Below are 26,400 nucleotides of genomic sequence, written 5' to 3'. Positions count from 1 at the left end.
AAAAATTGAGGCATTGTTAATCTCCTGTGGGCATACATGTTAGTTAATAAACAGTAACTCCAAATATAAAGTGATGCTAAAACACTTAGAACGCACAACATAACAGTTCTGGCAATTACTACTGGAGGATTGATCAGAACAGTCACCTCCCAATCCCTGGAGGAAAACTGATTTTAAGCAGGCTTAAAATCTATCAAATACTCCTATTCTTGAACTGCTTTACTGGAACTGTAAAGGATAAGACAGTCAAAGACTATCGCTAGTAAAATGACATTCTATTTTTCAAAATTATATGAATGAACAAATTGTTAAAATGTGCAGTTCTTCATTTGCAAAGGTAAACTGACAACCCGGGAATATGAATGGATCGAGTATCATAATTTGAATAATTTATTCTGAATACTCAAACTATCAAAGATGAACTGTTCAGAAAATTTGAAATCACTCTGAGGAGAATTTCCAGTAAAAAAAAGTGAATCTCAAATACATTTTGAAAAGGCTTTGGCAATTACAGAGCAGAATCATTATTCACAAAAGTTATATCTACCACAAAATGGAATTAAATTCCCCATTTTTTGTCATTTTAAATATCAATACTAGGGAAGAACTCTTGTCTTGTCTGATTTGCTAATTACTCATAAAGTTATTCTATATTTAGTGAACAAAACTCCATAGCTTCCCATTGAATCAGTGCCTGTGGGTACACTGAGACAGCCGCAAGTTGCCAGCAGAAGAAATATTTCAGCAGATACAACATGAGCCAAGATATGACATCTGTGCACAGACAATGCAAAGAAAAACAAAATAGCTTTGATGACTGCATACAAGTCCTACGAACCTACAGAGGTAGATAAGACCGCTAATGATGTAAATAAGGGGGAAAAAAACCTTCTCATGCCTGAAGGCAATTTAAGAGCATCTATTTTGCCTCCCCACAAGAGCACCAATACCAGGTTAGGACTGGTACTCTATATTTCTAGACAGCTGACAGCACAAAGAACTGTCATTTAATAATTTAAATAATAATTTAAAATTATTCCAACTCTATCCCTTACTAACTTTATTTTCTATCCTTAAGAATAACTTAATCAGTTTCTAAAAGGATTACTTCTTTTCTTGCCTACTTCCACCCCAAATTATCTCCTGCTTTTTGGCACTTTAATTAAAACAACAAACCAACCAAAAAAAAAAAAATCACTGAAAAAGGAGAATTGTAGAGATCTTTAATAAAAATTCTGTTCAAATACTGCCCACAGATAATACCTGTACTCATGAATAGAAGTGGAATAATAAGCTCATCCATTTTACAGCTTCTTCAGTCTTTACACAGTTGCCCTCCATGAAAAACTTGTGAGTGTGAATTTAAAGCGGTGGTATAAAAATAGCATTAGACAACAAATTGATTCATGACTTTTCAATGAAATTGTTAATTTGAAAATCCTAAGAACACATAATTTGAAAATGGAAATAAACAGGCTTGAATGAAACAAAAATAATTTCCATAAATTTAGGCCTCTCTTCCAATCTCATGAACTTATAATATAATTCAAATTGTCAGCAAAGAAGCGATACTTTCTTGCATTAGCTTACATTTTGATTTAAACAACTTAGTACAGTGAGCTGAGCACCAACATGTACAGCCAGCTCCTAACACGAAGAACTGGAGAAAAAGCACAAATCTAAGTTACAAAATAAATATTTCATATTGTTGAAGGCATTTATTAGCAGAGTTCTAACTTCTAGTTGTTACACTTATCCTTCATCTGCTTGATTCTTCTTACGTGACAAAAACAGCTATACTCTTCCAGGAAATTTGCCCTTTCTTTAAATATGAACTGGTTATGCTCTGATAACATTCCTGTCATTTTATCTAATGATTCCTGGGACAACTGATTAAGATCAAATAAGCATTAGTCTTAATTGGCTGTATCTCTGAATACAAAAGAAGGAAGATTCTCTCTCTGGCAACCAAGTATGCAAGTCATGACAGAAATAGTCTAAAAGTGCATTATTAATCTGTGACATATCAGCCAATTTTCCTGCATTATGGGGCAATCTGAGGACAGTATTTGGACCAGAGTATTCAGGAAATCCTTGAGTGTGAAGTTCTGCCAGAAGAATAAACCAAGTCAGCTACAATTGAGTCTCTCTTGGTACTCTTTCACTTGTACCCCACTGCACACTTGGTACCTCAAAGCTAAGGAGCACAGCAGTAGTCAGTAAGTCCCTTTCCGATGTTATTGCTGAAACTTGCCTGAGTTGCACACTGTTCCCAGTGGATTTCTATGCCCAAAATAACCACTTTCTCCAAATCTAACCAACACACTCCTAAATGGCACAGAACTAGATCCAGAACTTGAGCCAGGGCTCTGAGCTCCAAACTGTGGGTTTTCTTTTCAGGTGATCTCAGGATCTGACTGTAATTTCCGAGCTACATCTAGACTCAAGCTAAAACAGCCCATGCAACAGTTGCTCATCTGGATGACTTTGAGAAGCGTTAGCCCAAATTGGTGCAAGCGTAGGAAGACAGGATTGAAATATACAGCACTCCACAATGTGGTAAATTCAGGCTTCATCCCTTAACAGCAGCCCTAGCACTGTGAAGCAACATAGTATATGCAGATCAATACAAATCCACTGATCTTTTTAAAATTTCTTCAAAACATGCTGAAAAGGTAACTTCCGATAGAAGTTACTTCATCTGGCGGATATTAGACCTAACGTATCGCTTTTCTTTCTATATAAAAACATAAAGCCAGAATAAACTCCATACTGCGTGACTTGATTTGACAAAATACCATTATGTGCCTGGGCCTGATCCAGATCAGACTTGTGTTGCTGGCTAACCTAATACTGCACAGACACATTATTAATGATCACAAAACACCATCAGCACACACAGATTCAGCAAAAGATTACTGATGCTTAGTGCTACAATCATATTAGGCATCTAGACTGCATCAGTAGCTGACTGACATGATGAGAGTAAATTGCAGTCCTTGGCCAACAAATATCTAGTTATTTAAGCATTCCCAGATCTATCAAAGATATTCTCATGGGACCCGAGAAAGTGGCAGTATCTGTACCATAGTTTTAAAACTGATGAAAAAATGCTGGTTTAGAAGCAACATTGATTGAACTCCTCTTTCCCTTGTACAGCAAGATAATATTTAACTCAAAGATTAAGGCTTCAATACCTTAACTTACACTTTATCATATATATACAAACCTCCTCCAGAGAAGGGCCACGAGGATGATCAGGGGACTGGAGCACCTCCCGTATGAAGACAGGCTGAGAAAGTTGGGGCTGTTCAGCCTGGAGAAGAGAAGGCTGCGTGGAGATCTCATAGCAGCCTTCCAGTATCTGAAGGGGGGCTATAGGGATGCTGGGGAGGGACTCTTCATCAGGGATTGTAGTGACAGGACAAGGGGTAACGGGTTAAAACTTAAACAGGGGAAGTTTAGATTGGATATAAGGAGGAAATTCTTTCCTGTGAGGGTGGTGAGGTACTGGAATGGGTTGCCCAGGGAGGTTGTGAGTGCTCCATCCCTGGCGGTGTTCAAGGCCAGGTTGGACGAAGCCTTGGGTGGGGTGGTTTAGTGTGAGGTGTCCCTGCCCATGGCAGGGGGGGTTGATACTAGATCATCCTGAGGTCCTTTCCAGCCCTAACTATTCTATGATTCTATCCTAAAACACATCACATTGGTGAAGACATATTTGAAAATAAGTATTTTCCACAGCTAAACACTAAACATTTTCACAGTGAAAAATGTTCCCAAATACATTAGAAAGCTTTAAGATTGCCCAAAAATGTGTGAAAAAAAAAAAATATCTATGTGTGGACACACAGGCATATAGACAACTGCACAACTGAGACTAGAAACCGACCGAAGCAGTTTCACCATAATATTTCACTGTAACGATAACAATATATAAGCTAATATCTGATATTGTTTCCATTACAGAAATGTAATTGTTAACTGTTACAAAAGAAAAAGGCAAAATTTAAATACAAAGAGTCCTCAAATTGAATTTATGGAGAAACTAAGAAAAATTAATACAAAATTATAGTACATTACAGCTTGTTCTCTTTTCCTTTCCACATCCATACAAACATCCCAGACAAGACATTTTTCTCAGAACCACTTGAAATAGTAAAACTAACATTACTTTTCTTTCATAATGCTACATAAAACTGATTTTTGAAGGAAGTAATAGGTAAAAATTTATTGTTTTTAAATTGAAGATAGAGAGGCTTATAAAGACTAAATATAACTGACGAGAATATATAACTTTATAAATTCTTACACCTCTATACAACATGCTAGCACATCTGTACAGCTTAACAGAAAATCAAGTCCTCCCTCCCACTGCAAGACACCCAGAGTTAAGGTTGTATCTCTATTCTATTTTAGTCCTGTTAATCCCCGTGGAATAGCTTTAAGTCTTGTTCAGATGCTGAGTATACAAGGCTGTCTTCATCTCATTTATAACTTCCCACACACATACTGTTAACTGATTCATCTCGTTGCTGGTAAACACAGAGCTACTGCAGACAGTGCAACAAGTCAAAAAAGTGAGCCTTATGCGTGATGTAAAGACAACAGGCCTACAGACATGTGAACCTGAAGGTTCCATGCACAAATCTTCTACAGAAACAACTATTTCACCACTCTTATGACTATTTCCTTCTACCAGTGAAGTCCCTGGGACAGTGTGCTACACTACCATGAGATGGGCCCTACTTCCTTTCCTTCCCACTGCAGAAAACAGGAGATTGAGATGCACTGTTTTACTTCTCAGTATACAAAATAAATGTGAGCTGTTAATTAGATGTACATGACTTTGCAAAATTTTACAGAATAGTCTTCCAACTTATCTTGGTTTGTATATTTGTCATACACATGTAAATAGAGTTAGGGAAACACACAGGACAGTAGAAAGTCGAAACTCCTTTGCACATCTCAGCCTGCTCTCCCTGCCAAGGGTGTACAGGATCAAATCTCAAGAGTAATTGCTGCAGATTTTCTTTACACTAATTAGAACTCAGCAACTCTTAGGATGTACAGTAACACAACATTTCTCACAATTCAATCTATTTGTTGTAAAAACATGTTGGACTTCAATAACTCAAATACCTTGAGTAGACCTGAAGTGAACTTTTGAATGTTTAAAAACCTTCTAAATGATATTTTAAACCAACTACATTGCCTTAGTGGCATGATCAAATCTTGACTGCAAAATTAGAAAATTCTCAGATAAAATAATTCTGAAGGTGCAATAATACCAGAGACATTGTCTCTGTAAGAAAAGTGTATCTGAAGAAATTAAGATGCTGAAGCACCTTCCCATCCTTCAAGTCATTAATGCATCCTTTTTCTGAAACAGAAGGAAAAGTAGGAAAGGCCACTGAACTTCAGCTCTTCAGAAATGCTATTTTCAACTGGTGCTCAATCACAGCAACCCCTCAAATCAGAAAACAGTATTTTACCAAATCAATTTTTCCCCTTAGCCAAAATGTCTTAAGGCAGCCAGACCAGAAGCAGCATACGATCCACACAGGAGATGGATAGCAGGACCCTTAATCTTTAAGGCTCATTAGTTCAATTCCAGCCCACACTGCTAGTCACTGAAAATTCTATTAAGTAATGACTGTTTGGAAGCCATCACACACAGTCCATAGGAAATGTATTAGTACACTTAAGCCCGTCTCTGAAGAGAGGCTAAAGATTTTGTGCCTCTTGAGACATTTTCTGCAAGCTCTGTCAGTTGCCCCTGAAAAATAGTTTGATACAGCACAGAAATTTGCAGTGATATTGTCAATGCCTTAGTAATCAGGTCCATTCTTCAGCATTACATACAATTAAACTGAAAATCAATTGGTCCAATAGTAATGTGGAAAAACCCCACAGCCTGGTTTCCTGCATATTTATGCCCTATTTCCCATTTAATCCCTCACCACAGGGAGTTATTGATGGGGATTTGTAGAGTGATCACACATCCGCTGCCTCCCCAGGAAGTCAGGCTGACAAAAGATTGCTGCCAAGATAGCAGGAAGACGAAAAGATACAAAAATACCACCAAACCCATCTACAGCCATGAAAACCCATTCCTGCATTTACCTGTGTTTGCATAAATACTAAACATCCCCAAGAATCATTGAGATTTATGTACAGAGAGGAGAGAGAAATCGTGTAAAGCCTGGAGATGGTCCTACTATTCCTACACTCTAACCATCACTGTCTGTCTGTGTGTGACACACAACACATGTACCATAACAAATCAAACATAAATCAAAAGCAGAACATTTACTGATTTAACTGTGCTAGGCAAGAACAGAAACAAAACATTCACAACTGCAAGGTCTTTGTTATGAATGTGTTAACGAGTCAACAGTTCTTATTCATATTAAGGTAGATCTTTTAGTTAACATGCTCTCTGTCGCACTCAGCCAGCATACTGGCTGTCAGCTAAGTATATAACTTATACCCAAAGCAAGTACCTGTTAGAATTTGCGCAGGACTTGCCTGTATTCTACTAACTTTGCAGCTATCTTGAAATAAAACATGTACAGGAAAATATCAAGCAGCAGGCAACAGAAGTACAGCTGCTCTCTCTGCCTACGTTGTACATGAGGTCACACAACTCCCTGTCAAGAAGCCTGCAATGCTACAGCCTACTTGGTCCCTCACCCCAACCTCTGCATTTTGTTCCAAATGCAATTTTAATAAGTCATACCCAGCAGATTTTCATTTTGCCTCTTTTAGAAGTCATTTCCTAACAGTCTACTTTCCATTAAAACCCCTTTTTAAAGATTCAAAGCCTTTTAGCATTTTAGTACGCTCATCCTATAGTAAAAAGCACAGGCAGCTCTACATGAAGGTTGCCAAAATCTTGGGGTGCAGTTGTAATGAAAAAGCCTGAAGTATGGATAAGTTTTATTTGTTCAGTCTTTAAAACAAGTCAAAAACCAAGTCTCAAATTCAAAAATAGCCATGGGTGAAAATAAATCTTTCCCCCCCCAAAAAAAAAATTAAACAAAAAAACCAAAACAAACAAACAACAACAACAACAAAAAAAACCACAAAAAAACCCAAAACCTGTACATCCAGAAGAATTAAATTTTGCCGTTAATATGATGTCAAGTACTATAACCCATTCAGTCAAACAGGAGAAAGGCTCAAAAAAATATTCATCTGCACCTTAAGAAACATAGAGTTGACCCTTTCTAGCGTTCTTCACAGGCACAAAACTATAATCTATCATACTATTGTACCTAAATTACTTGATGTAAAGATACATTAATTCAGTGATGGAGAACTGTCAAATCGTAACAATTATGCTGATCTCTCAAGGAGACCTCTGAAGGTCAGACACGGTAGCTGTGTCTGACTATGAAAACAAAGGATAGTTATTTTGTAAAGTTTTTTTTATTCCCCAAGATTTGATGGTCTCCAGACTCTTTGAGAATTAGAAATTATTGAAATCAGCAAGCTGAGAAGCAATGTTAAATGCAGCGAAACTGAAGATACACTTCTAAAAAGCAGGATTATTTTTTTTATTCAGTTGCCAGGACTTGATGAATATGTGTATTGGATGAAATTAAATGTTACACAGAGGTGTTAACTCAGTTATTGTTTTGAGATCTTCACTCTAAAACCTTCAAAGAGGTAGTCCAACATCAACAACAGACCCTTGAAAGCTGCAGCGCAGTACAAGGAAATAGAATAACCTGATTAGATTTCATTCTTTATGTGAGCTAAAGACATATTTGTATGTATTATAACAAAAATTGGTGGACTGTTTCTCTGCATCTATTGGCAATTCCAATAATAATTTGCTTGGTCATTGGAAATATTGTGTGACATATAAGCTGCACATCATCCAAATGTCTACTGCTACAGCTTTGCTATCACTTTTAGCAACTATATAATGCCAATTTTGAGAGTGAATGGCAAATGATTTGAAGTATTTTTTGATAAACTGTTCTAGTGAATTCAAACACACACAGTAAATACATTCACCATGGCATCAATACCCATGATTTTTTATTTTCAGCCTGCATGCTCTATAACACAGCAGCACCCAACTCTTATACCAAAGCTACCAATGTATCAAAACCTAGTATTAAAATATTTTCTTATCATAACACACGGACTTTCCTTATTACCCTTTATGTACTCTGCTTGCTGCCTTCTCAAAATTATTATGAAGTTTTTTTGGTAGAAAAGCTGTTTTGACTTATTTATAGGTTTATTTGACCAACTATACAGATTCATATTCTAATGCACAGGAAGGATGAAAGGCTACAACAGTTGAGGTCTGGTAACCAAGCCATTCCTACTGAATGTTACAGGGGACATTCTCTAAATCTAACTGAGGCCCTGCTGGTGATGAATCTGCTTTTGAACTGGTTTTGGTGTTGTTTGTTTTTTTTTCCCCACTAGTTGTTTCAAACTGTAAGTGTAGTGTAAAACATGTAAGGAAATGGGCTGAGGGCAGTCCTTTAGAACACAAATTGATACTGTATCAAAGTGTCACACAAATGGAAGTGTGATCATTAGGATACAATAGCAGCTTGCAAAGAACCAAAACATCAGCATATTAAAAGAGCACAGCTAGCAATAGTGTTAACATTTTCCAACACTGATGGCATAACCAGAGACTACTTATAAACACCTCCTGTAAGCACGTGAACATGATCAGAAAGAAAATAAAGGTGCAGTTGCATTCACAAAGCATGCAAGTAGTAAAGACTACCTGACCCCTTGATCATTCAATTTTCCCATCTATATGTATGTGTGTATACACCTGTGCACTGGTACGTACTTGTATGCATTCCGTTGCAACACCATCATTCAGCACGGATCCAAATTTTACTCTAGCAAGCTAAAGCATTTGTCCTGAACCTGAAGACAGCCAGAAGGGCACACACACAGAGCTGGAAAACAAAATCTGCTGGTACCTGGCTCTGCATTGTTTGCTATAACTCTTTTTCTATTTAAAAATATGCACATTCAGTTTAAGCACAACTCATAGAAAAACAACTATTTAATATGAAATACACAAATAGTAGCATTGATTCAACCCTGAGCCTCTACACTGTACTGAGATTTACCTTGCATTAATTTCAGTCACATGTGGTAGTGGGGAGGATACAACTTACAACTTCAACAAAGACAGCAAAAGATTTAAGGCCATTTCAACTCAAGAGCTGGCTTCCCAGAAGATTCATTTATTTAATATATATTGTGACTTACAGATCAGAAGCGTCACTTCCATTAAATGCAATGTGTATTGAAGTTTCTACTTCCAATTTTACTGCTTTAATGGGGAGTTAATACTTTGTAAGAATTCAAAGCAAAATAGACAAATCCAATCATTGCAAATGCATGCCAAGCTTTTAGGAAATTCACACCTCTCCCAACAATATTCGATTTAACAGGCTCTTCATTAGGGACTGTAGTGACAGTACAAGGGGTAATGGGTTCAAACTTAGACAGGGGAAGTTTAGTTTAAATACAAGCATGAAGTTCTTTACTGTGAGGGTGGTGAGGCACTGGAATGGGTTGGCCAAGAAGTTGTGAGTGCTCCATCCCTGGCAGTGTTCAAGGCCAGGTTGGATGGAGTCTTGGGTGACATGGTTTAGTGCGAAGTGTCCCTGCCCATGCCAGGGGGGCTGGAACTAAGTTATCATAAAGTCCTTTCCAACACTAACTATTCTATGATTTCATGATTAACTGTCTTTCTTGCAGGATCACTTACATATGAACAGAAATCTTAACTTTCTGTTTTTCAGCAAACACTGAATCAAGCATTAAAAAGCTGAGAAATTGAGTTAATAATGCCATTCAATTAGAGAGATGCAAGTTTTTCATTTCTCTAAATTTTTATGTTTCAAATTACTATGGTCAGCACCTAGCCCTAGTTTCAGCTGTTGTTCCCACCACATTCTTCAGATAAGCAACTCCAGTGCTGTTAGCACATAAAGTGATATAAACCATGCTGGTACTAACCACATACAATCAAGAACACTTGATGCCTTCACAACAAGGTGATACAAATATTTCTTAGGTATCAAATTCTAAGACTGTCCTTATAGTGCATACATTGAAAAACACAAAAAAAACACACTATTGATTCTGGACCCTTGAACTATTTAGGTATCACATCTAAAAAAATATTTTCATAACAGTTGACAAATATAGCAGCACAGACTACGCATAGAAGTTCTGCAATGTAAAAATTAAGATCTATCATGGATGTTGTGATCACACACACCATTTAAACACCCTGACAGAAAAAAAAAAAAGACTTGTTTAGCTTTTTTCCCCACTTGATACAAGCATGATATAAAAATGATACAAATGTCTACTTATATTAACCTTGCACTTAAGTTACTTTTATGGCTCTTGGGCTGCATTAAAAAAAACTCCAAATAAAACAAATGTAAAAATATTTTTTTTTTTAAAGAAGAGTTCTGCTGAGCATGTGGGCACACTTACCAGGGCAATTTGATTTTGCTAAGACCAATCATCATTTTTTAGTTTCAACAGACATAATTGCAAGAAAAATCTGTACAGAAAGAAGATAGCAGCCTCTTCTTAAAAGCAACTCCAGTTCCAAGAGTTCTTCAGCACATAGGAATATTAACCATTTTTTCATGTTGTTCTCTTACCATTAAAATCTACATATTATCTGTCTCATCTCGAGCAATTCCAACAGCAGGCAGTTCCCCCAATGTTAACAGCAGAGAGGTTACACCAGCATGACCTGAACTTTGTCCACCATTTCAAGCACCCATATGTGATAAATCATAACCATATGAAGTACAACTGTGCCTGCCTTATCAGGTTTGAAAAAAAAATAAACAAACAAACAAAAAAAAATCCCACAAAAACCAAACAAACCCACAAAAAACCCACAAAGTAGAAAGAAAGAAAAAAGTATTAATATCAGAAATAACAGCCACCTCTAAAAAGCATCAACTCTAACAGGGTAAATCACTTCACATTACAGTATGCTGCATAAATGCAATGCTGAGAGTACAGAGCAACAATTAGAGAACTGTATTATGTGACAGGAGAATAAAAAATAAAGTCATTTATTTTCTTTTGAAACTTCCATGACTACATGCAAGCAGGTTCTGACATTTCAAAGATGTCCATAAATTTGTGCTATTAGAGCAAACCAACAAGCCACCTTCTAAAAGCTGCATGTGAAACCCTGCAATATTGTGACTCCTATCAAGGTTCAGAGAAAGAAGGTATCAGCTTTACCTAACCACATCAAAAAACAAAGACCAGGATTTTATCTTCCAGTAACATCATATTGATAAGAAGTCCGGCAGTAAAAAGTTGGTATATCAGCAACATGGGAGCCAAACTACTGTACTACAAAAGATTGCATTATAAATACTTGTTAAAACTAAAAGCATATTTGCATGAGCTATCTGTAGTCAAAGACCAAAGTTATTGAAATGTAGAATTTTCAGGAAGAAATGACACCTCTCTGCATTTTGGAGCACTGTCACTTTTCCACCCACAATCCCCATTAACAGCTATTCAGAGACTAGTCCTCACCACTGAGCCAGACAAGCCACTTTTCCATGTGTGCCTCCACACCCTGACCAGCTGATGGAAGGTAACCAACGTGGTGTCATGGAAAACCAAAGAGTACTCACCGTTCCGACTTTCTTCATCAATAGGAACTATTGTGGCTGGAGGACCTGTTCTGGCCAATTTGCAATCTATAAGGATGAAAAAAGAAGTTATTTCTAATTCCATAAGAAGGATCTTGAGGGTTTAGTTGCTTTTGTTTAAAACAAGTCAGCACATTTGACATACTGAAGACAAGTGTCCACTTAAATGTGATATAAATTACAACTCATAGCTAAATTACACTCACAGGGGATTAAAATCTCAGTTGTTTGCTTATCTCTCACTCAGATAAACATTACAAAGCAAGAGAAAATCTGATGACAAAGTACTTAACATCACAGGCACCAATTAATATTTAAATACTCAGTAAAAACTTACTGTGGTTTGTTCTGTGGTAAGTTCTATGGTATGTCAGCCTTCCTTTCCACGTCATGAATGCACACCCACACACCCTCTCCCCAGATCATCACATACCACCACAATACAGTTTGATGGCTACACTAATAAACTCTTTTGTGTTTTGCTCTAGAGATACCACCAGGGATCTCAATGAAGCAGAAGTCCTTCAGGGCAGAGATAACAGGATGGTAAATTAACCCAAACAAATAACAAAGGAATGATTAAAATATATGAATTTTAATTGAAGCTTCACAACCAAAACAAACGTAATTTGAATTTAACTGCAACAAAAGGGTCTACTTAAAGAAAGTGGAAAGAATTTTAATAACGTTCTAAAGAAAATAAAAATTAAAAACAGACAAGCAATGTTCAGGAAGCCATTTTGTCATCTTACCCTCATATTGCCAGTCTGGAGTCAAAAGTTTAGAGTCATCAATGGAAGCAGAGCAGAATAACGAAAGAAAATAAGTAAGATTTTGTTGGTTTACTCAAAAGATAGGTTCAAAGACAAAGCAGTACATGCAGAGCTAGCAAATGCATAGGTGTAATCTTACATAAAAACATGTATAGTAGATGTGATGTCTGTACTTCGTGAACAATTTCATTTTCTACATTAAATAGAACAAAAATATTACCTCTTTAGAGCACAGAGAAATACAAGTTAATTAAGAGCTTTTAATTTGCAAAGAGCCTCACCGCACCTTTGAAACAGCGTAGTAAAAGACACCATTCTCTTTCCCATTTCACTGTATATGATATTGCAGTCTATATGTTTAAAGACATTTAGTCTCTCCTCTGATCCTCCTGACACTGCCCCAGCCACATAGGTGGCTACACCCCATTTGTAAGAAATGGCAGGTTCTAATTGGTTTCTAGCCAATGAAAGAAATGCTGAAGTATCACTATATTCTTTTGAAGTCTGAACAGTTTACACAAAAATCCCAGCAGAAAATCGTCTGTAAATTAAACACAAGAGCAAGCTGAGGTAAAATGCTATTTCCCAGCTTACGGTAAAAATTACACATTCATTGACTTCAAAGGAATTGCACTGCAGCTAATTACAGACTATAATTACCCCAGCACAGACATGACCTATGAAGGAAGATCAAAACTGTGAAGCATTTATTCAGTTCTCCATTTAAGTGAAGCCTCTAAAGGACATCTCCATGACACAGTAATTTCCTTTAGCAACAGCTTTGCTATTCAGCTGATGAGTTCAACTACAAGCCAAACTTCTAAACACTGATGGCAAAGATGACAAATTCCTTGAGCCTATTTACCAACATCTTGAACAACACCTGCATTAATACCAATGATAATACAGTTTACACTGTCTTTTGTTGTTGGGTCTGAAAATACCGACAGCTTGTGTGGGTACCCACTCACTCCTTTACATTGGTGACACTGCTTATAGAATTTCACAAACCCACATGGTTTGCTATATTAAGCAGTCTGCATAAAATTATTTCATGAACAAACTCTTAGTATTTATTCCTTTTACTCTAATATGCTTTAGCTTGATCCCTAAAATTTGAGTAGTTTCTGTTGATAATTTTAAAGCTTTTTGTTTTGAAGGCGTTAACAGAGCAAACATCATATGAAGCACTATGCCCTTCACTTGATTGTAGTTCCCTATCAGCATATTGTGTGGAAAGATAAGCAGTGTTTGTATATCTACATAAAGTAAGGATTTTTTTTTCCCCTCCTATTTTTTTTCACTGGATGCTATAAAAATACCAGGACCGTAACAGACACAACTTTATTTTTTCCCAGAGATGTGATATATTTTTCTAGAAGTGCAGACTTTGGCTTAACTGAATGACTCTTTGACAAACTCTTTGTTAGGGCAATGAAACTCACTGATACAAACTCCTACTGAAATTTTGTTTTCAGAAAAGGCCCTGCTATTCGCCATTGAACAGCAATGACTGCACACACAAGCAAAGAGAAATCCAAAATAGGGGCAATTTTTCATTCTAAAAATTGCACGTGCCCTACCAAAAGAATATTTATGATTTTTTTTGAAAACTGAATAAACTTTTTCCACCATTATTGATATTCCACTCCTTGCTGGGGTGTCTCAATGAAAAGGCCAACATCTAGTTCTACTGTTCAATAAGCAAATTATAAAAACTAAAAGTCAATCACATGTTAGCAGCCTTTTTACAGAATTAGTTTTCCATCAAACACATCAGGATTTCCAGAATTGCAATCAAACCAGTTACATAGTATGTTTAAAATGAATGTTCAGCATTGAAGTCTAGATACGGAGAGTCTCATAGAAAAGGCAAACCGTACAGTTAAGTTCAGCAATTTGTAGAGGACTTGAAGTGTAAGCAGGTGAAGCAGTAAAATTTATCCTGAGATACATTTCAATGAATACAAGAGATGAGAGCAATAGCCAAAACTATTTCTATAGCTAGGAAAAGAAACCAAAACAAAACCAACCAACAAAACAAACCCTGGGGCAGCATAATAGAAATCTGCCTGTGCATTACCCTCATGGCACCAATAAAAAATTCTGGAGACATAGGTTTATTGCACTGATAAAACTTTACAGATTATTTTCTATAACTTCAGCCATGTTGAAATGCCTCAGTGCTAAATATCAGCTTTTTAAGATGCCTGTCACCCCTTCCTTCTAAAAGACCATATCTAACAATGCCACTGCCTTATTTTCACATTCATCACCATACACTGAACAGATATTTAAAAATTGAAAAGTGCCATCTTACACAAAATTTTAATCCAAAGGGAGACAATTATTTTCATTTAGAAACTTAAATACAAGTTGCATGTTGCAAATACATGTATGATACTTTTATTTTTCCTTGTAAAATACAATCAATAAGCAACACCAGTAAGACCTCTACATATAATAACCAGTAAGCTCAAGCACTGTGCTGTATTACCAGCCAGACCTGGTGGGAAATACCGGATAGATGAGAAAGAATATATTTAGACTGAGCCAGGTGCATAGAAAGGTTATTCCCATCATCAGGAGGATCTAGATTCCATCCAATAAACATGACAGAGACTTGAATTATTTAGTCTAGAAAAACTGAAGTTATCTGGAAAAACACTAGAGCAAACATCAAGGAGGAAAAATGAGTTACTTAAACTGAAAAGAAATACCAGCACAAAGAACACGCTGAGTGTAAAGGAGAAACGGCTGCATGCTATCCACAAATTTAAGAAGTACATTTCCAGCCTGAATTTTATCTTTTTTTTTTTTTTACTCTCAGAGAAGATAGATTCTAGAACACTATTCCACAGCAGAAGTAGCACAGAAATGCAATTTCAGCAATTTTGAAACATACCTTGATTTATTTATGAAAGGGATTATGGTTGGAAGGGATCTTAAACACCCATCAAGTTCTAATCCCCCTGCCATGGGCAGGGACACCTTCCACTAGATGAGGTTGTTCAAAGTCCCCTCCTGCCTGGTCTTGAACACCTCCAGGGATGGGGCAGCCACGGCTTCTCTGGGCAATCTGTGTCAGCGCCTCACCACCCTCACAGAGAAGGATTTTTTTCCCTAATACCTAATCGTTCAATTTAAAGCCATTACCCTTTGTTCTATCACTACTTGCTCTTATAAAAAGTCCCTCTCCAGCTTTTTTGTAGGTCTCTTTTAGGTACTGTAAGGCTGCTCTAAGGTCTCCCTGAAGTCTTCTCCAGGTTTAACAACTCCAGTTCTCTCAGCCTACCTCTATACAAGAGGTGCTCCAGCCCTCTGAGTATCTTTGTCGCCTCCTCTGTACTTGCCTCAACAGGTCTCAAGTTTTCTGTGTGTTTTTTTTTTCCTGAAGTTTTATTTAAATGTTCCTCAACAGAATTTATTTCAGCAGTAACGGATTGCTCTATTCCACAGAACCAAGTATAAACAATTACACCAAAGGTGACTTACAAATTAAATATATACACAAAACTTTACCTTCCTGTTATTTTGTTTTAAAGCGACCTGCGACTGACTCTGGGCCGCAGTATGTATCCATTATGCATTTTAACTATTCCAGTTTCATGCTGCAGATTACCAGAATCCTGACATGCACCTAACAATTAAATTTTTAATACACTAAAAATAAATCAATAAATAAAGAATTAAGTCTTAGCAACTACTAAGAGAAGTTGGTTTCTTTCCATCATATAGTTTCTTTGAAAAGAGGCCCTGTGCCCCATCAAACAGAAGCCAGTGAGCAGCAGCAGGGAAAAAACACCACACAGAGGCTAACTTGTCTTACTGGTGGAAGGAAACTGTGCTGTGTTGAAAGAACAGGGAGAACTGACACATAGAACCACAGTCTGTTTGTTCTACATTTGTTTGTTCTAACTTTCCCAACAAAAAGCAAGTTGCCTTTGAAATTCCTGCACATAATGGAGCAGTCATGGAAGTCAAATCATGCTGAATTGAACACACTGTAAGGCAGAAAAGGCAGCACACAAATGAGCTTCCCTATCTACAGGTTTTCACTATTTCCTTTTATGATTAAGCAGCAGCTAAATGTAATCATGATATAGCAGGGCCCTTCCCCCTCCCCCAAGCACCTTACAGAAAAGGCAGTAGGCATCAGGCAAATAAACTTAGTAAATATAATAACAAACTTCGAAGACTCTCCTAAAAGCTTGTAGAAAAGCATTTTTGCTCCTCTCATTAAGTTCACTGTTTTATCTAATTAGTGTGTTTGCTTTACAACTATATGATCAAAGAAAAGAAAATAAATAAAGGGCCTGCCTCTTCGGGAGCAAAGTGAAAATCTATTCAACAAACTCTTCATGGATCAGTGACATGGCTCAGATCCATTTGGATAGCTAATTTTCATTATTTTAATTTTCATTACTTTTAATGAGATGGCTCAGAAGAAACCTTCAATCATTGTTCTAGGTAAGATGCTCAGCAAGGTCAAACAGCCTGAGCCAAAATAAACATAATAACTTGAATAATCCCATACTCTACCAACACAGAACTACCCAATCATCTTCCTTTTACCTTATCCTTGCTCTCTCAAAGCCACTTCCCATCATTTTTTTTTTTACATTAGTTACAGGGCTTTTCTCTATTTCAACTTCACAGTAAAATTTCACAGAAATATCTATAAAATAAAAATAAATTTAACTGAATTTGCTAAAAAGAAACTGGGAGCTGACATGCAACATGAATTGCTCTAAGGACACCTGAGTAGAGACAGCTGCACAACAAGCCGGGGATTAGACTGCTCAGCAGCCAAAGGATCTTTCCAACCACCACCCCTGCACAAGTGTGGGGGTTTGCAATTAACAGCAGCATGCTTTCACCCTCCAAGCTCTCTTCATTCTCACCACCCTGAAGGCCAACTGCAGCCTCACAGCAGTTCTTTCCCAGGGATGCTCTTTCTTCTGCCATCTCCTGAGAGACCAGTTCCTTCACAGAGGTGTTTCAAAGGACCTTAGAAACTGGTCTCCTGCTCTGAATCACTTGAGGGATGCACCTCTTTGCCATTAACTGTAAATGAAGCTTACAAGGCTAAGGTAGCCTTTGCAAATACCTCCATAACAACATTTCCAATAAGCCCCATATTCATACACTTCCAAAGATGGCTGTAGCCTCACGTACATTTAGAAGCTCTCTGGCAACGAAGACATGAAGTTAGAGATAGTCACAGTGATCAACAGGTGCCTGCAACATCCCTGCACTAAATGAAGTTACTTAGAAACACAAAATAACCATTCATACATCCCTAAATTCCAGCTAAATAAAACCTTTGAATTAGTTGGGAGCAGTGTCTGAAGCTGGCTGTTCTGACCATTACATCTTATGACTGCAAGGTATACATTCACATCAAAAGCTTAATAGTTCAAATGGCTTGCCCCACAAAGCCTTACAAATTTAAGTAACTGTAACCAAAGAAAGCTTATAGTGCTTGAGAGGGGATATTTGCTCCCAGTAACAGATTACAACTTCAAGAAAAGTTCAATAACTTAATCCTACCACAAAGACAGAAAGAGTTTTACCCTGAGGAAAAAAAAAAGTGAGCTGCCCTGCAGGGAGTACAACACACAACTGAAAAATAAAGAGCCAACCTGAACCTTTCTGGGGACACGATTTTGTGAAATAACTGTCATCGCCTAAGTGCTCCTGAAAGTAAATCTGAAAAAAATAATCCACTTCAATATGCTAATCACCAGCTCTTCTTGCAGCTGCTTCAGAAACACCCAATTATTACTCTAAGATATTTTACATTTTCTTACATTCAATTTTGCTTTTATATATTCTGATAAGTAGCTTTGTTTGTTTTTATATAAACAAGCAGTCATAGGCTGTACAACAGTGAATCTCAAAAAACCTGACTCAGTTCCTAACTGATTTAAAAGATTTCTAATGCAATAAAATTCTATTAACTACTGAAGTACATTATTTTATTTGTTGTCAAAATAAAATTTGTCACTAGAATAGATTTTAGATTACTTTATAGTAATTTAGAAGTATATTAGTCTTCAGCATTAATTCCTTACTTACCTAAGGCTTCTCCCTAAGTTGGAAAATTGCACCATGCAGTTACTCTGTATTTACATTTCAGTCAATTTTGTTGTTTAATGAAGATCAGAATGTTAAGCTTATCAATTACTCAGTATCTGCTCGTACATTTAATAATCCAAGATGAAAACATTTTGAAAGGTAGTGTGTATCATACTGGCAGCTTTCCTGTAAAGCTGTGAACTCAAAGGACAGAACTAAGGCTTGACAACTCTTACACACTGAAAAAAACATATTTACTCAACAGGAAAAACTCAAACCTAACTTCAAGCACAGCCTACAGAAATGGTATTCCAAGAATACAGTATTAATTGATATTTTCTTTCTGTTAATTTGTCCAAGGTCTTCCTGAATCCATAAAAGTGTGTAGCATCTACATTTTAGGGCAAGCCCATTTTGAACCTAGTTACTGCTTGTTCACATGGTACCACCTCATTGTGGTGCAGGAAGAAACTGTATCCAACAAGATTCAATACTGACCTCCTACGCCCTCCTTGCTTTTCATAAACCATTTTATCATCCCTGAATACTGCACCAAACAATAAATTAAAGTGTGTTCAGGATTCTGACCCACTTCCATGACGATGGGCTATGAATAACAGAAATGGTAATACGCAAAACTGATTGATATCTTTAAATAAAGCCACTGCAACTCTCCAGCCTCTAGACAAAGAGCCCTGACAATGCCTCAGAATTGCCATCAATTGCACCAAGTTAATTTTAAAGCCATATGTGCAAATTTAACAATAAGGCACATTCCCAACTTATGGGACCAGTCAGCTACTGCAAATGAACACACATGGTAGTTTTCAGGCTAACACCACATACACCATACTATGCTATATCAGAAATATTGTGTCAGTTTAAGATGTCACTGTCTCCTGGCTCAAGGAAAAGTATTACCTATTGCTGACCTGGCAAAGCAGTGCACGCTGGCATTTGAACTAAGCCAGCTCATTTTGTCCTGAAGTCCACAAGGTGACCATGCGCAGTCTTCTAATTTGGCTCAACTGTTTCAATAATACCAGCCGATGACAAAATGGTAACAAATAACAGGCAAGTGAGACAGGAGGCTTTGACGCCTTGATCCACCCCTGCAAATTCTGAAGCACCTATCTGATCACAGTGTAGCACACACAATTTCTCCTAATATTGGACAGTTCAACACCAAATGCTAGTAAGTCAAACTTTTTAAGAATGAAGCACTGACAAGCCATTTGGTGCTACAAAAAGCCTGACACAGCAAGCAAGCCAAAACTATCTTCCAGACTCAACAGAGTTAGAAAAAAGCCTAAATGAACAAAGGGAGTTTTCTAGAGCCTAGAGTGGAGGTGAAAGTCTAGATTTTTTGTTTCTTCCCCTCTGCAGTTATAAGCATTTTAAATTTGCTCTAGTGAGAATAAGAAAACATTCAACACCACGCCTTAGTTCAGTGAAAGCAGTAAGCAATAAACAACAGGTTTAATCTCAAGCATATTCTTTTCTTCAACTCTCACCCTTTCCATCCATGTTTAGAGAGGAAGAAAAAGCTTGTGAAAGAGGGTTTAGGAAGTCAAAAGTATTTAAAGCCTTTTTTTCCCCACCATTTTTTCTGCACTGTTAAGTATATAAAACACTTCCATAAAAGTCTTTCAGATATATAGGGAGAATGACAAAATCCAGTCCTCAAGCCTGAGTCACTGATAATACTGTGGCCATTTTACATAAGAAACAAATGGAGAGAGGGAAAAAAAAAAAAAAAAGGAAAAAAGGACACATGATTTCTCCCTGATCAGTGACTAGAAATTAAAGAGAGTTTGTGCATTGCCACACAAAAAGAAGTATAATGGAACAAAGCCAAAACACCTGCAGTTACTGATTTACTAAAATGTTGCCAGAACAGCAAGTGCCAAGAGGGCAGGTTCTGAACCACTGGGATGGTTGGAGATGGCACAAGTTACTGAGAAAGCCTGTTTTAGTAGAACTAAGTCATTCACAAAACAGAATATCAATGAATACAGTAAAACCTCAAACCCACAGGTTTTTATAAATTGAAATTCCCAGCAAAGCTCTTGGGAGTTTGTGATATGCAGGGAAAGTGATAGCACATTCTGTGCTTTATTTAAATTGGAGATGTTAAAATTGAAATTTTAAGACTCTGGCATTGGCTGAGGTTAAAGCACCTCACATTTAAATCTGACGGAAAATATACTTCTGTTTTCAGAAGCATTTTATCCCCAGAGATGCCCCAGTTGCTGATTAAGTAAACAGTCCTTTGAAAGACCTTATACTTACTTCCACATTTTATATTTCCACCACTCATTCAGCAGAGAACATTCACAGAAAAAAAAACCATGAAAGAGTCTCTCTAAACATCTTGATTTACAGAACAAAGTTCCTAATAAAGAGCTACATAGAGCCATACATTTAAATTGAGTAACTAAGCAACCCAATTTAAGGGGAAAATGTCCTGTCTTCTTTCCTGTGTGACTGAATTCAGAACTACAGCTGTGCAATTTAGGATAAGCTTGGCAATAACCTTTACATTAGCAGGCTTGTACTACAATTGCTCTGTATTGAAAATAGCATAAGAAGGGCTTTCATAGACATTTTCAGCTCTTCCTGACAGACATTTCCAATTGTAGAAAACCAGGATGGAATGACAGCGAACTTGTGTTTGATTCAAACACATTTGTGATACTTCTTAAACCTACATTGAATTTCTGTGCTTTGATTCAGAGTGGCTCAATTAAGCATTAGTCAAATTCATAGCTCAGAAATTCAAAGACTCAAGTGAAAGATGATCTAAATGTTAAAATCTGACTGTAGCTGAATTTGGGTTTGGTTTTAAATGGACAAAAAGTGAGGCTTGATGTATAGTCAAATATAAAAAGGACATAAACCAAATAAAGAGTATTATTGTAAACTCTTGTTACCACAGCCTTAGAAAACATGCTGTTAATATAGAATATACAACCCAAACAGGCAACAGATTTTGTAGCTTAATTTTTTCATTTTTCCAGATTTTTTTTTTTTTTTTTTTACTGATATAGTATCTATAAAGGGATCGGTACATGAAAATTGCCCTGTAAGTGCTGTGAATTGCTATTTTACATTTACAGCTTTAGAAAGATGCAGTACCATCCGTCTTTTGGGCAATATGCTTTTAGATTGAAATAATTTTCCATTTTAAAAGCAGTTTGGGAATTGACAGTCTTTAAAATCATACCTGTACCTGAAAACACTGTAAAACACAAAAATATGATGCCATGCCAAGTAGCACCTAAAATTGCTATTACCAAAATAATTTTTAAGACCATTAAAACGCACTGGATGACTGCAGAATAACTACAGTATCTTTAAAAGTGCTTAAATGTTAGAAGTTGACTAAACCTGCTTTTAACGATTACTATGCATTGAACATTAAAATTTCATAGTATTTTCAAAATTTTCAAAATTACATTTTTTTCTATTATCAGTGCAATGCATTTAAGACGAAAACTTCATATAGGAGGATGAAAAAACATTTAATATTTGGAATTAAACTGAATCCAGGTACTATAAGCAGATTTGCAAGACAAAACAATTCTAATTGCTGCATAAAAGCAGACATTTAACTACTAATATATGCAACTCAGAAATAGCAGTTGAAGGTGCTTGCAACATTTCACACTGTTGAAATTTTTTTGCATGTAAATAAAAAAGAATTAGTATTTATTAACTGAAACATGAGAGAATAGACAGCTAAACTGCCTATAGATGAGCTAATAATATTTAGCCTTCCCCTGTTCCTAAAAGGTAAATTTGACTTTTAGGCTTTAGCCTCAATATTAAGGTTCATTGCCACTGCAATTACATTTAAGTATCAGGCTTCTTATCTTCATCTGAACAGTTTCTCCTATTTCAGTCCAGGATTCTTTTCATACACAACAGACATGGAAAACATAAGTTTATCTTCCACAGAATTTATTGAGGTTAGCTGAGACAAAAGAAAGAGGCATTAAAAGGAAGTGTAAGATTAAATTTAGGATTTTTTTTTTTTTTCGGTAGAGAGAAATATTTTCATTTTTTAAAGTAGATACAGAATTTTTGAATATTACATTACCATGTGCGAATAGCATTGAACCATATTCTTGAGAATACACTGTTGTCAACTTTCTTTAAAAAGGAGTGCTTTATTAAGCAGACTAGAAAAAAGTTGTAATGTCATGAAACCTCAAACTCCCTTTGGATTTTTAAGATTATAACCCCCACCCCTTCCCTCATCTTAAACATCAGAAACATTCACGTTATTAAGCAAAAATCAAGAGTGAAGTTGTTGGAGTACTTCAGTAGCACAATAATAAGAAGCTGGTTTGCTCCTCTGATGTCACCTCTCCTAAGCTGAGTACTGAGTACCGCAAATAGTTCAAGAAAATTCCTCTTGGTACCATACGTGCCAAATATACAGCAGGTAGCCCATGCCTACCCCCACTGAAAACAGGCTGTGCCAATTAACCTGCAAGTTCTAGGACTGTTTATGTTTCAAGTAATTAATTAGCAATTTTGTGAGCATTTACATAGTGTGCTTATAAATATCTTTCTCATGACATCTCTAATGAAGTCGATGTTGATCAACATCTTCCTGTAATTTAATCAAGACATCAAGCAGCAGTGACAGAAGGTAAGGAAGTTACTTTGCTGCTGGTAAAGCAAAACGCCACTGCACCCTTCACAGAAATGAAGGGAAGCAATACAATTCCTTGCCTTAAGACACAGTCTTTCAGCTTGAGTACCTGCTCAAACGTTGCTATAATTAGACAGCTACAATAGGCTTCCACAATTAGATCTTAATTACAAAAGAGCAATAGACATTTTCTCCCTGTTTCTCCATGGCAAATGGAATGATCTAGGAGGACAACCTGCCATGTTCTAGAGTCACAAGACTTCCACTGAGTTATCTAGCACACATATCTAGAGTATTCTCTACTCCATCCCTGCAAAAACAACCATCTGCATGTTTACAGGTCCTGATAATGAGTCTTAACTAAATCATCATTTAATTACCATTGAATTCTCTCGCTAAGTAAGACAGACATTGTGCTTTGGTTTTGAAAGCTGAAAGATTTAGATATTTCAAGTAGAAAAAATTATATCCAACATCAGCAGCCAAAAAAAAAAAAAAACCTCTGAAAGGCCACAAAGGTCTAAAAATATTATTTTAATCATATTTCCAAGCACATGTACAATAGCAGAATACAGGACATAGCACACAATGAACTTACTACTCATAAGCAAGTTCCTGTGGCTTCATAAAGTTAACTTATTTTGCAGAGAGGATGTTGACACATTCACAGATGTAAAAACTAACTAGCCAAGGATCCAGAAAATGTTGCCCCCACAGCCTCAGTGAAAAGGTAGAGAGCTGTGAGTGGAAAGCAGGCTCCAAAGATGCAGATAGAAGGTACTTTCTCTTATACGTCACCTGAGTCATATCCATTTGCATGTTCCTCATCCATGAAAAATGCAAAATAATAAGACTTTACAGAAAGTGTCACTCTTTGAAGCACCTATTTATTAAATTATGGTCCAATGGCCTGCTTTCTGTCCATCATAGACCTAGCCTCTGCCTAAAGGTCCTGAACTTGTGTGTTAATTATAAAAGCAGTAAGGACTTTAACTTTGAATACATTGTTTTTTCTTCTGATTAGATGCATACTTCTGATACCTATTTCAATGAGCAAAAAAATATACAATCTTAATTTCATAATTGAAAGTCTTCCCATCTACAGTGATAATCATATTCATTTTTATAGGTGTTGTACTTAGGCTTCCTGGTCCTACAGTTTATTATTCGCATTTTCATGTAAATTCACAAAACATCTCCCAGTTCTAAACACAATTTGTCTGATAAAAATGCATGGCAGGATGGGAGCAGGAATACAAACCTTATATGCAAAGTCAGTACTCTCTTCAAAATGTACTTTAGAAAAAAAACCCCAAACAAAACAAACAGTGGTGAAAAGCATTAAGTTGTAACTTAAGCCTTCTATGAAGCATCTATTTAATAAGCAAACTACAGTCCGAGATGAAAGAACACATTTATGGCAAAGGCCATATCTATGGCATCATCTGTTACTCCTTCCAGAATTTCCTTGTATTTGGAAAGCTTGGGCCCTATTAACTAAAAAACGGTCTGATAAATGTCAAAGTTACAGCTTTTGCTTGTCTTTGAACTAATTTAAGCTTTATTAAAATAAAGCTACTGCTTTTAGGTATCTCCCCTGTAAAGAAACTATGTGAGAAAAGAAGTATGAAATGAGACAAAGAACTGCTTGGCTCAGAACCCTTAAGCAGACAGTGGTTACTAGCACTCAGCTCAAGATTCCCTAGGTGTGCCAAGCACCACCAAACCATGGAATTAAAGCTAAGCAAAGTGACTGGTGCTGGTGTGTGGGCTCGCTAAGCTCTAAACACTGAAAGACTTCAGAAACTTACACACTTCAGACAGGACTTTTTTTTGGTGATTTGTTTGTCGTGTGTGTGCGGGGGTTGTGTTTTGTGGGTTTTTTTGTTATTATTGTTATTATTATTGTTTTTTTTAATAACACTACTGAAACTGAAGTCCAAGCGCAATACATCTGCTGTCTGAAACCTTTATCATCAAACAACAGATACATTGCAAGAAGAGATTCGATACATTTCTGCTACATTGAAAGAGACATTTCATATCCCTTGCAATATGACTCTAAACCCTCATATTTAATTCTCAATTTTTACTCATTTAGAAAACAGTTTCAAAAATAAACACCTCATAGGACATACTGATTACCACCAAAACCTCTGTCACTAATCTCTGGGAGATTTGAAGATACAGAAAAATGTACCTACAGTGGTAATACCTTTGTGCTTCCCAAGATACCAAATAGCAAAGAAATGTAATTTAAAAAGTTACCAAATCTACCACTCGTACTAATAATAAGTAACATAAAATTCAAGTTCAGCTTCTTACTGCAAATACTAGCAACATTTCAAAAAAAGAAGAGAATACTTGATGGCAGAAATTAGGATTGGTCACCTGTGTCTGTAAAGATACAGTTCTCCTCAGTGTACCAAAGAAATATCCAGGTTCTGCCCATCAGTGATCATACTTTTCCCCTCCAAGCACATACATACACACAAACATTTCTTAGTATTTGACTAGAGAAGACAAGTATTAGTAGGCATACTTCTTAAATCAGTCCAATCCCAGTGCATATTCAGGGAACTTTTACATCAGCAAGGATGGGTGAAGAATGTTTTTTTCTTAAATTCAAAAAATACAGTAAAAATTTAGACCTACCACCTACATCAAGGTCAGCGGAAGGAAGGCAAAAATGATGCCCACAAGCTGGACTCAGTTTCATCTCTATAGCTGGAAATACAAGGATACAGAGGGGCTTTCAAATTCTTCCTGTAAGGTTTCCATCTATGAGATAGCATTGAAAATAATCCTGCAGAGAAAGCAATTGGACAGGTATTTCTGCAGGGATTAAATGCATTCTTAGCATCATTCAGTAGTGCCAAATGCTGTTCCCCTCCTAATCTCATTCAACCTTATTTTTTCATTTTATCTAGCACGCAGGCACTGATAAAGTAGAAACCTGACACAAAAGTACTCCGTTTCTACTCCATATACAGGCTGACTGTAGTGGAAAGGTTGATTAATTTTGTATTATCCAGACGCACAATTGAAAATAAATCCCAAGCCACTGATTACAGTGGAAGAACAAGCAGATAAGGCATTTTCTTTTCAAACCTCTACTATTTAATTATATAAAGGTTCTACCCACAAGGACTGTAAGAAAACAGCTGAGAACAGCTATGAG

At 36.6% G+C, this 26,400-nt stretch overlaps 1 protein-coding gene across 4 annotated transcripts in view; it reads right to left on the bottom strand.

Moving 5' to 3' along the window:
• Positions 1-26,400, bottom strand: part of PCDH15 (protocadherin related 15) — a 464,553-nt gene that overhangs the window by 323,507 nt on the left and 114,646 nt on the right. For all 4 annotated transcript variants that reach the window (XM_065671106.1, XM_065671105.1, XM_065671103.1 and 1 more), the window contains one exon: positions 11,685-11,750. In XM_065671106.1, the coding sequence (XP_065527178.1) occupies positions 11,685-11,750 (66 nt within the window). The remainder of the gene's footprint in view (positions 1-11,684; positions 11,751-26,400) is intronic.

The sequence above is a fragment of the Lathamus discolor genome, chromosome 3, assembly GCF_037157495.1.
Source record: "Lathamus discolor isolate bLatDis1 chromosome 3, bLatDis1.hap1, whole genome shotgun sequence".
Taxonomy (NCBI): Eukaryota; Metazoa; Chordata; class Aves; order Psittaciformes; family Psittacidae; genus Lathamus; species Lathamus discolor.
This window is presented reverse-complemented; position numbering and strand designations above follow the sequence as displayed.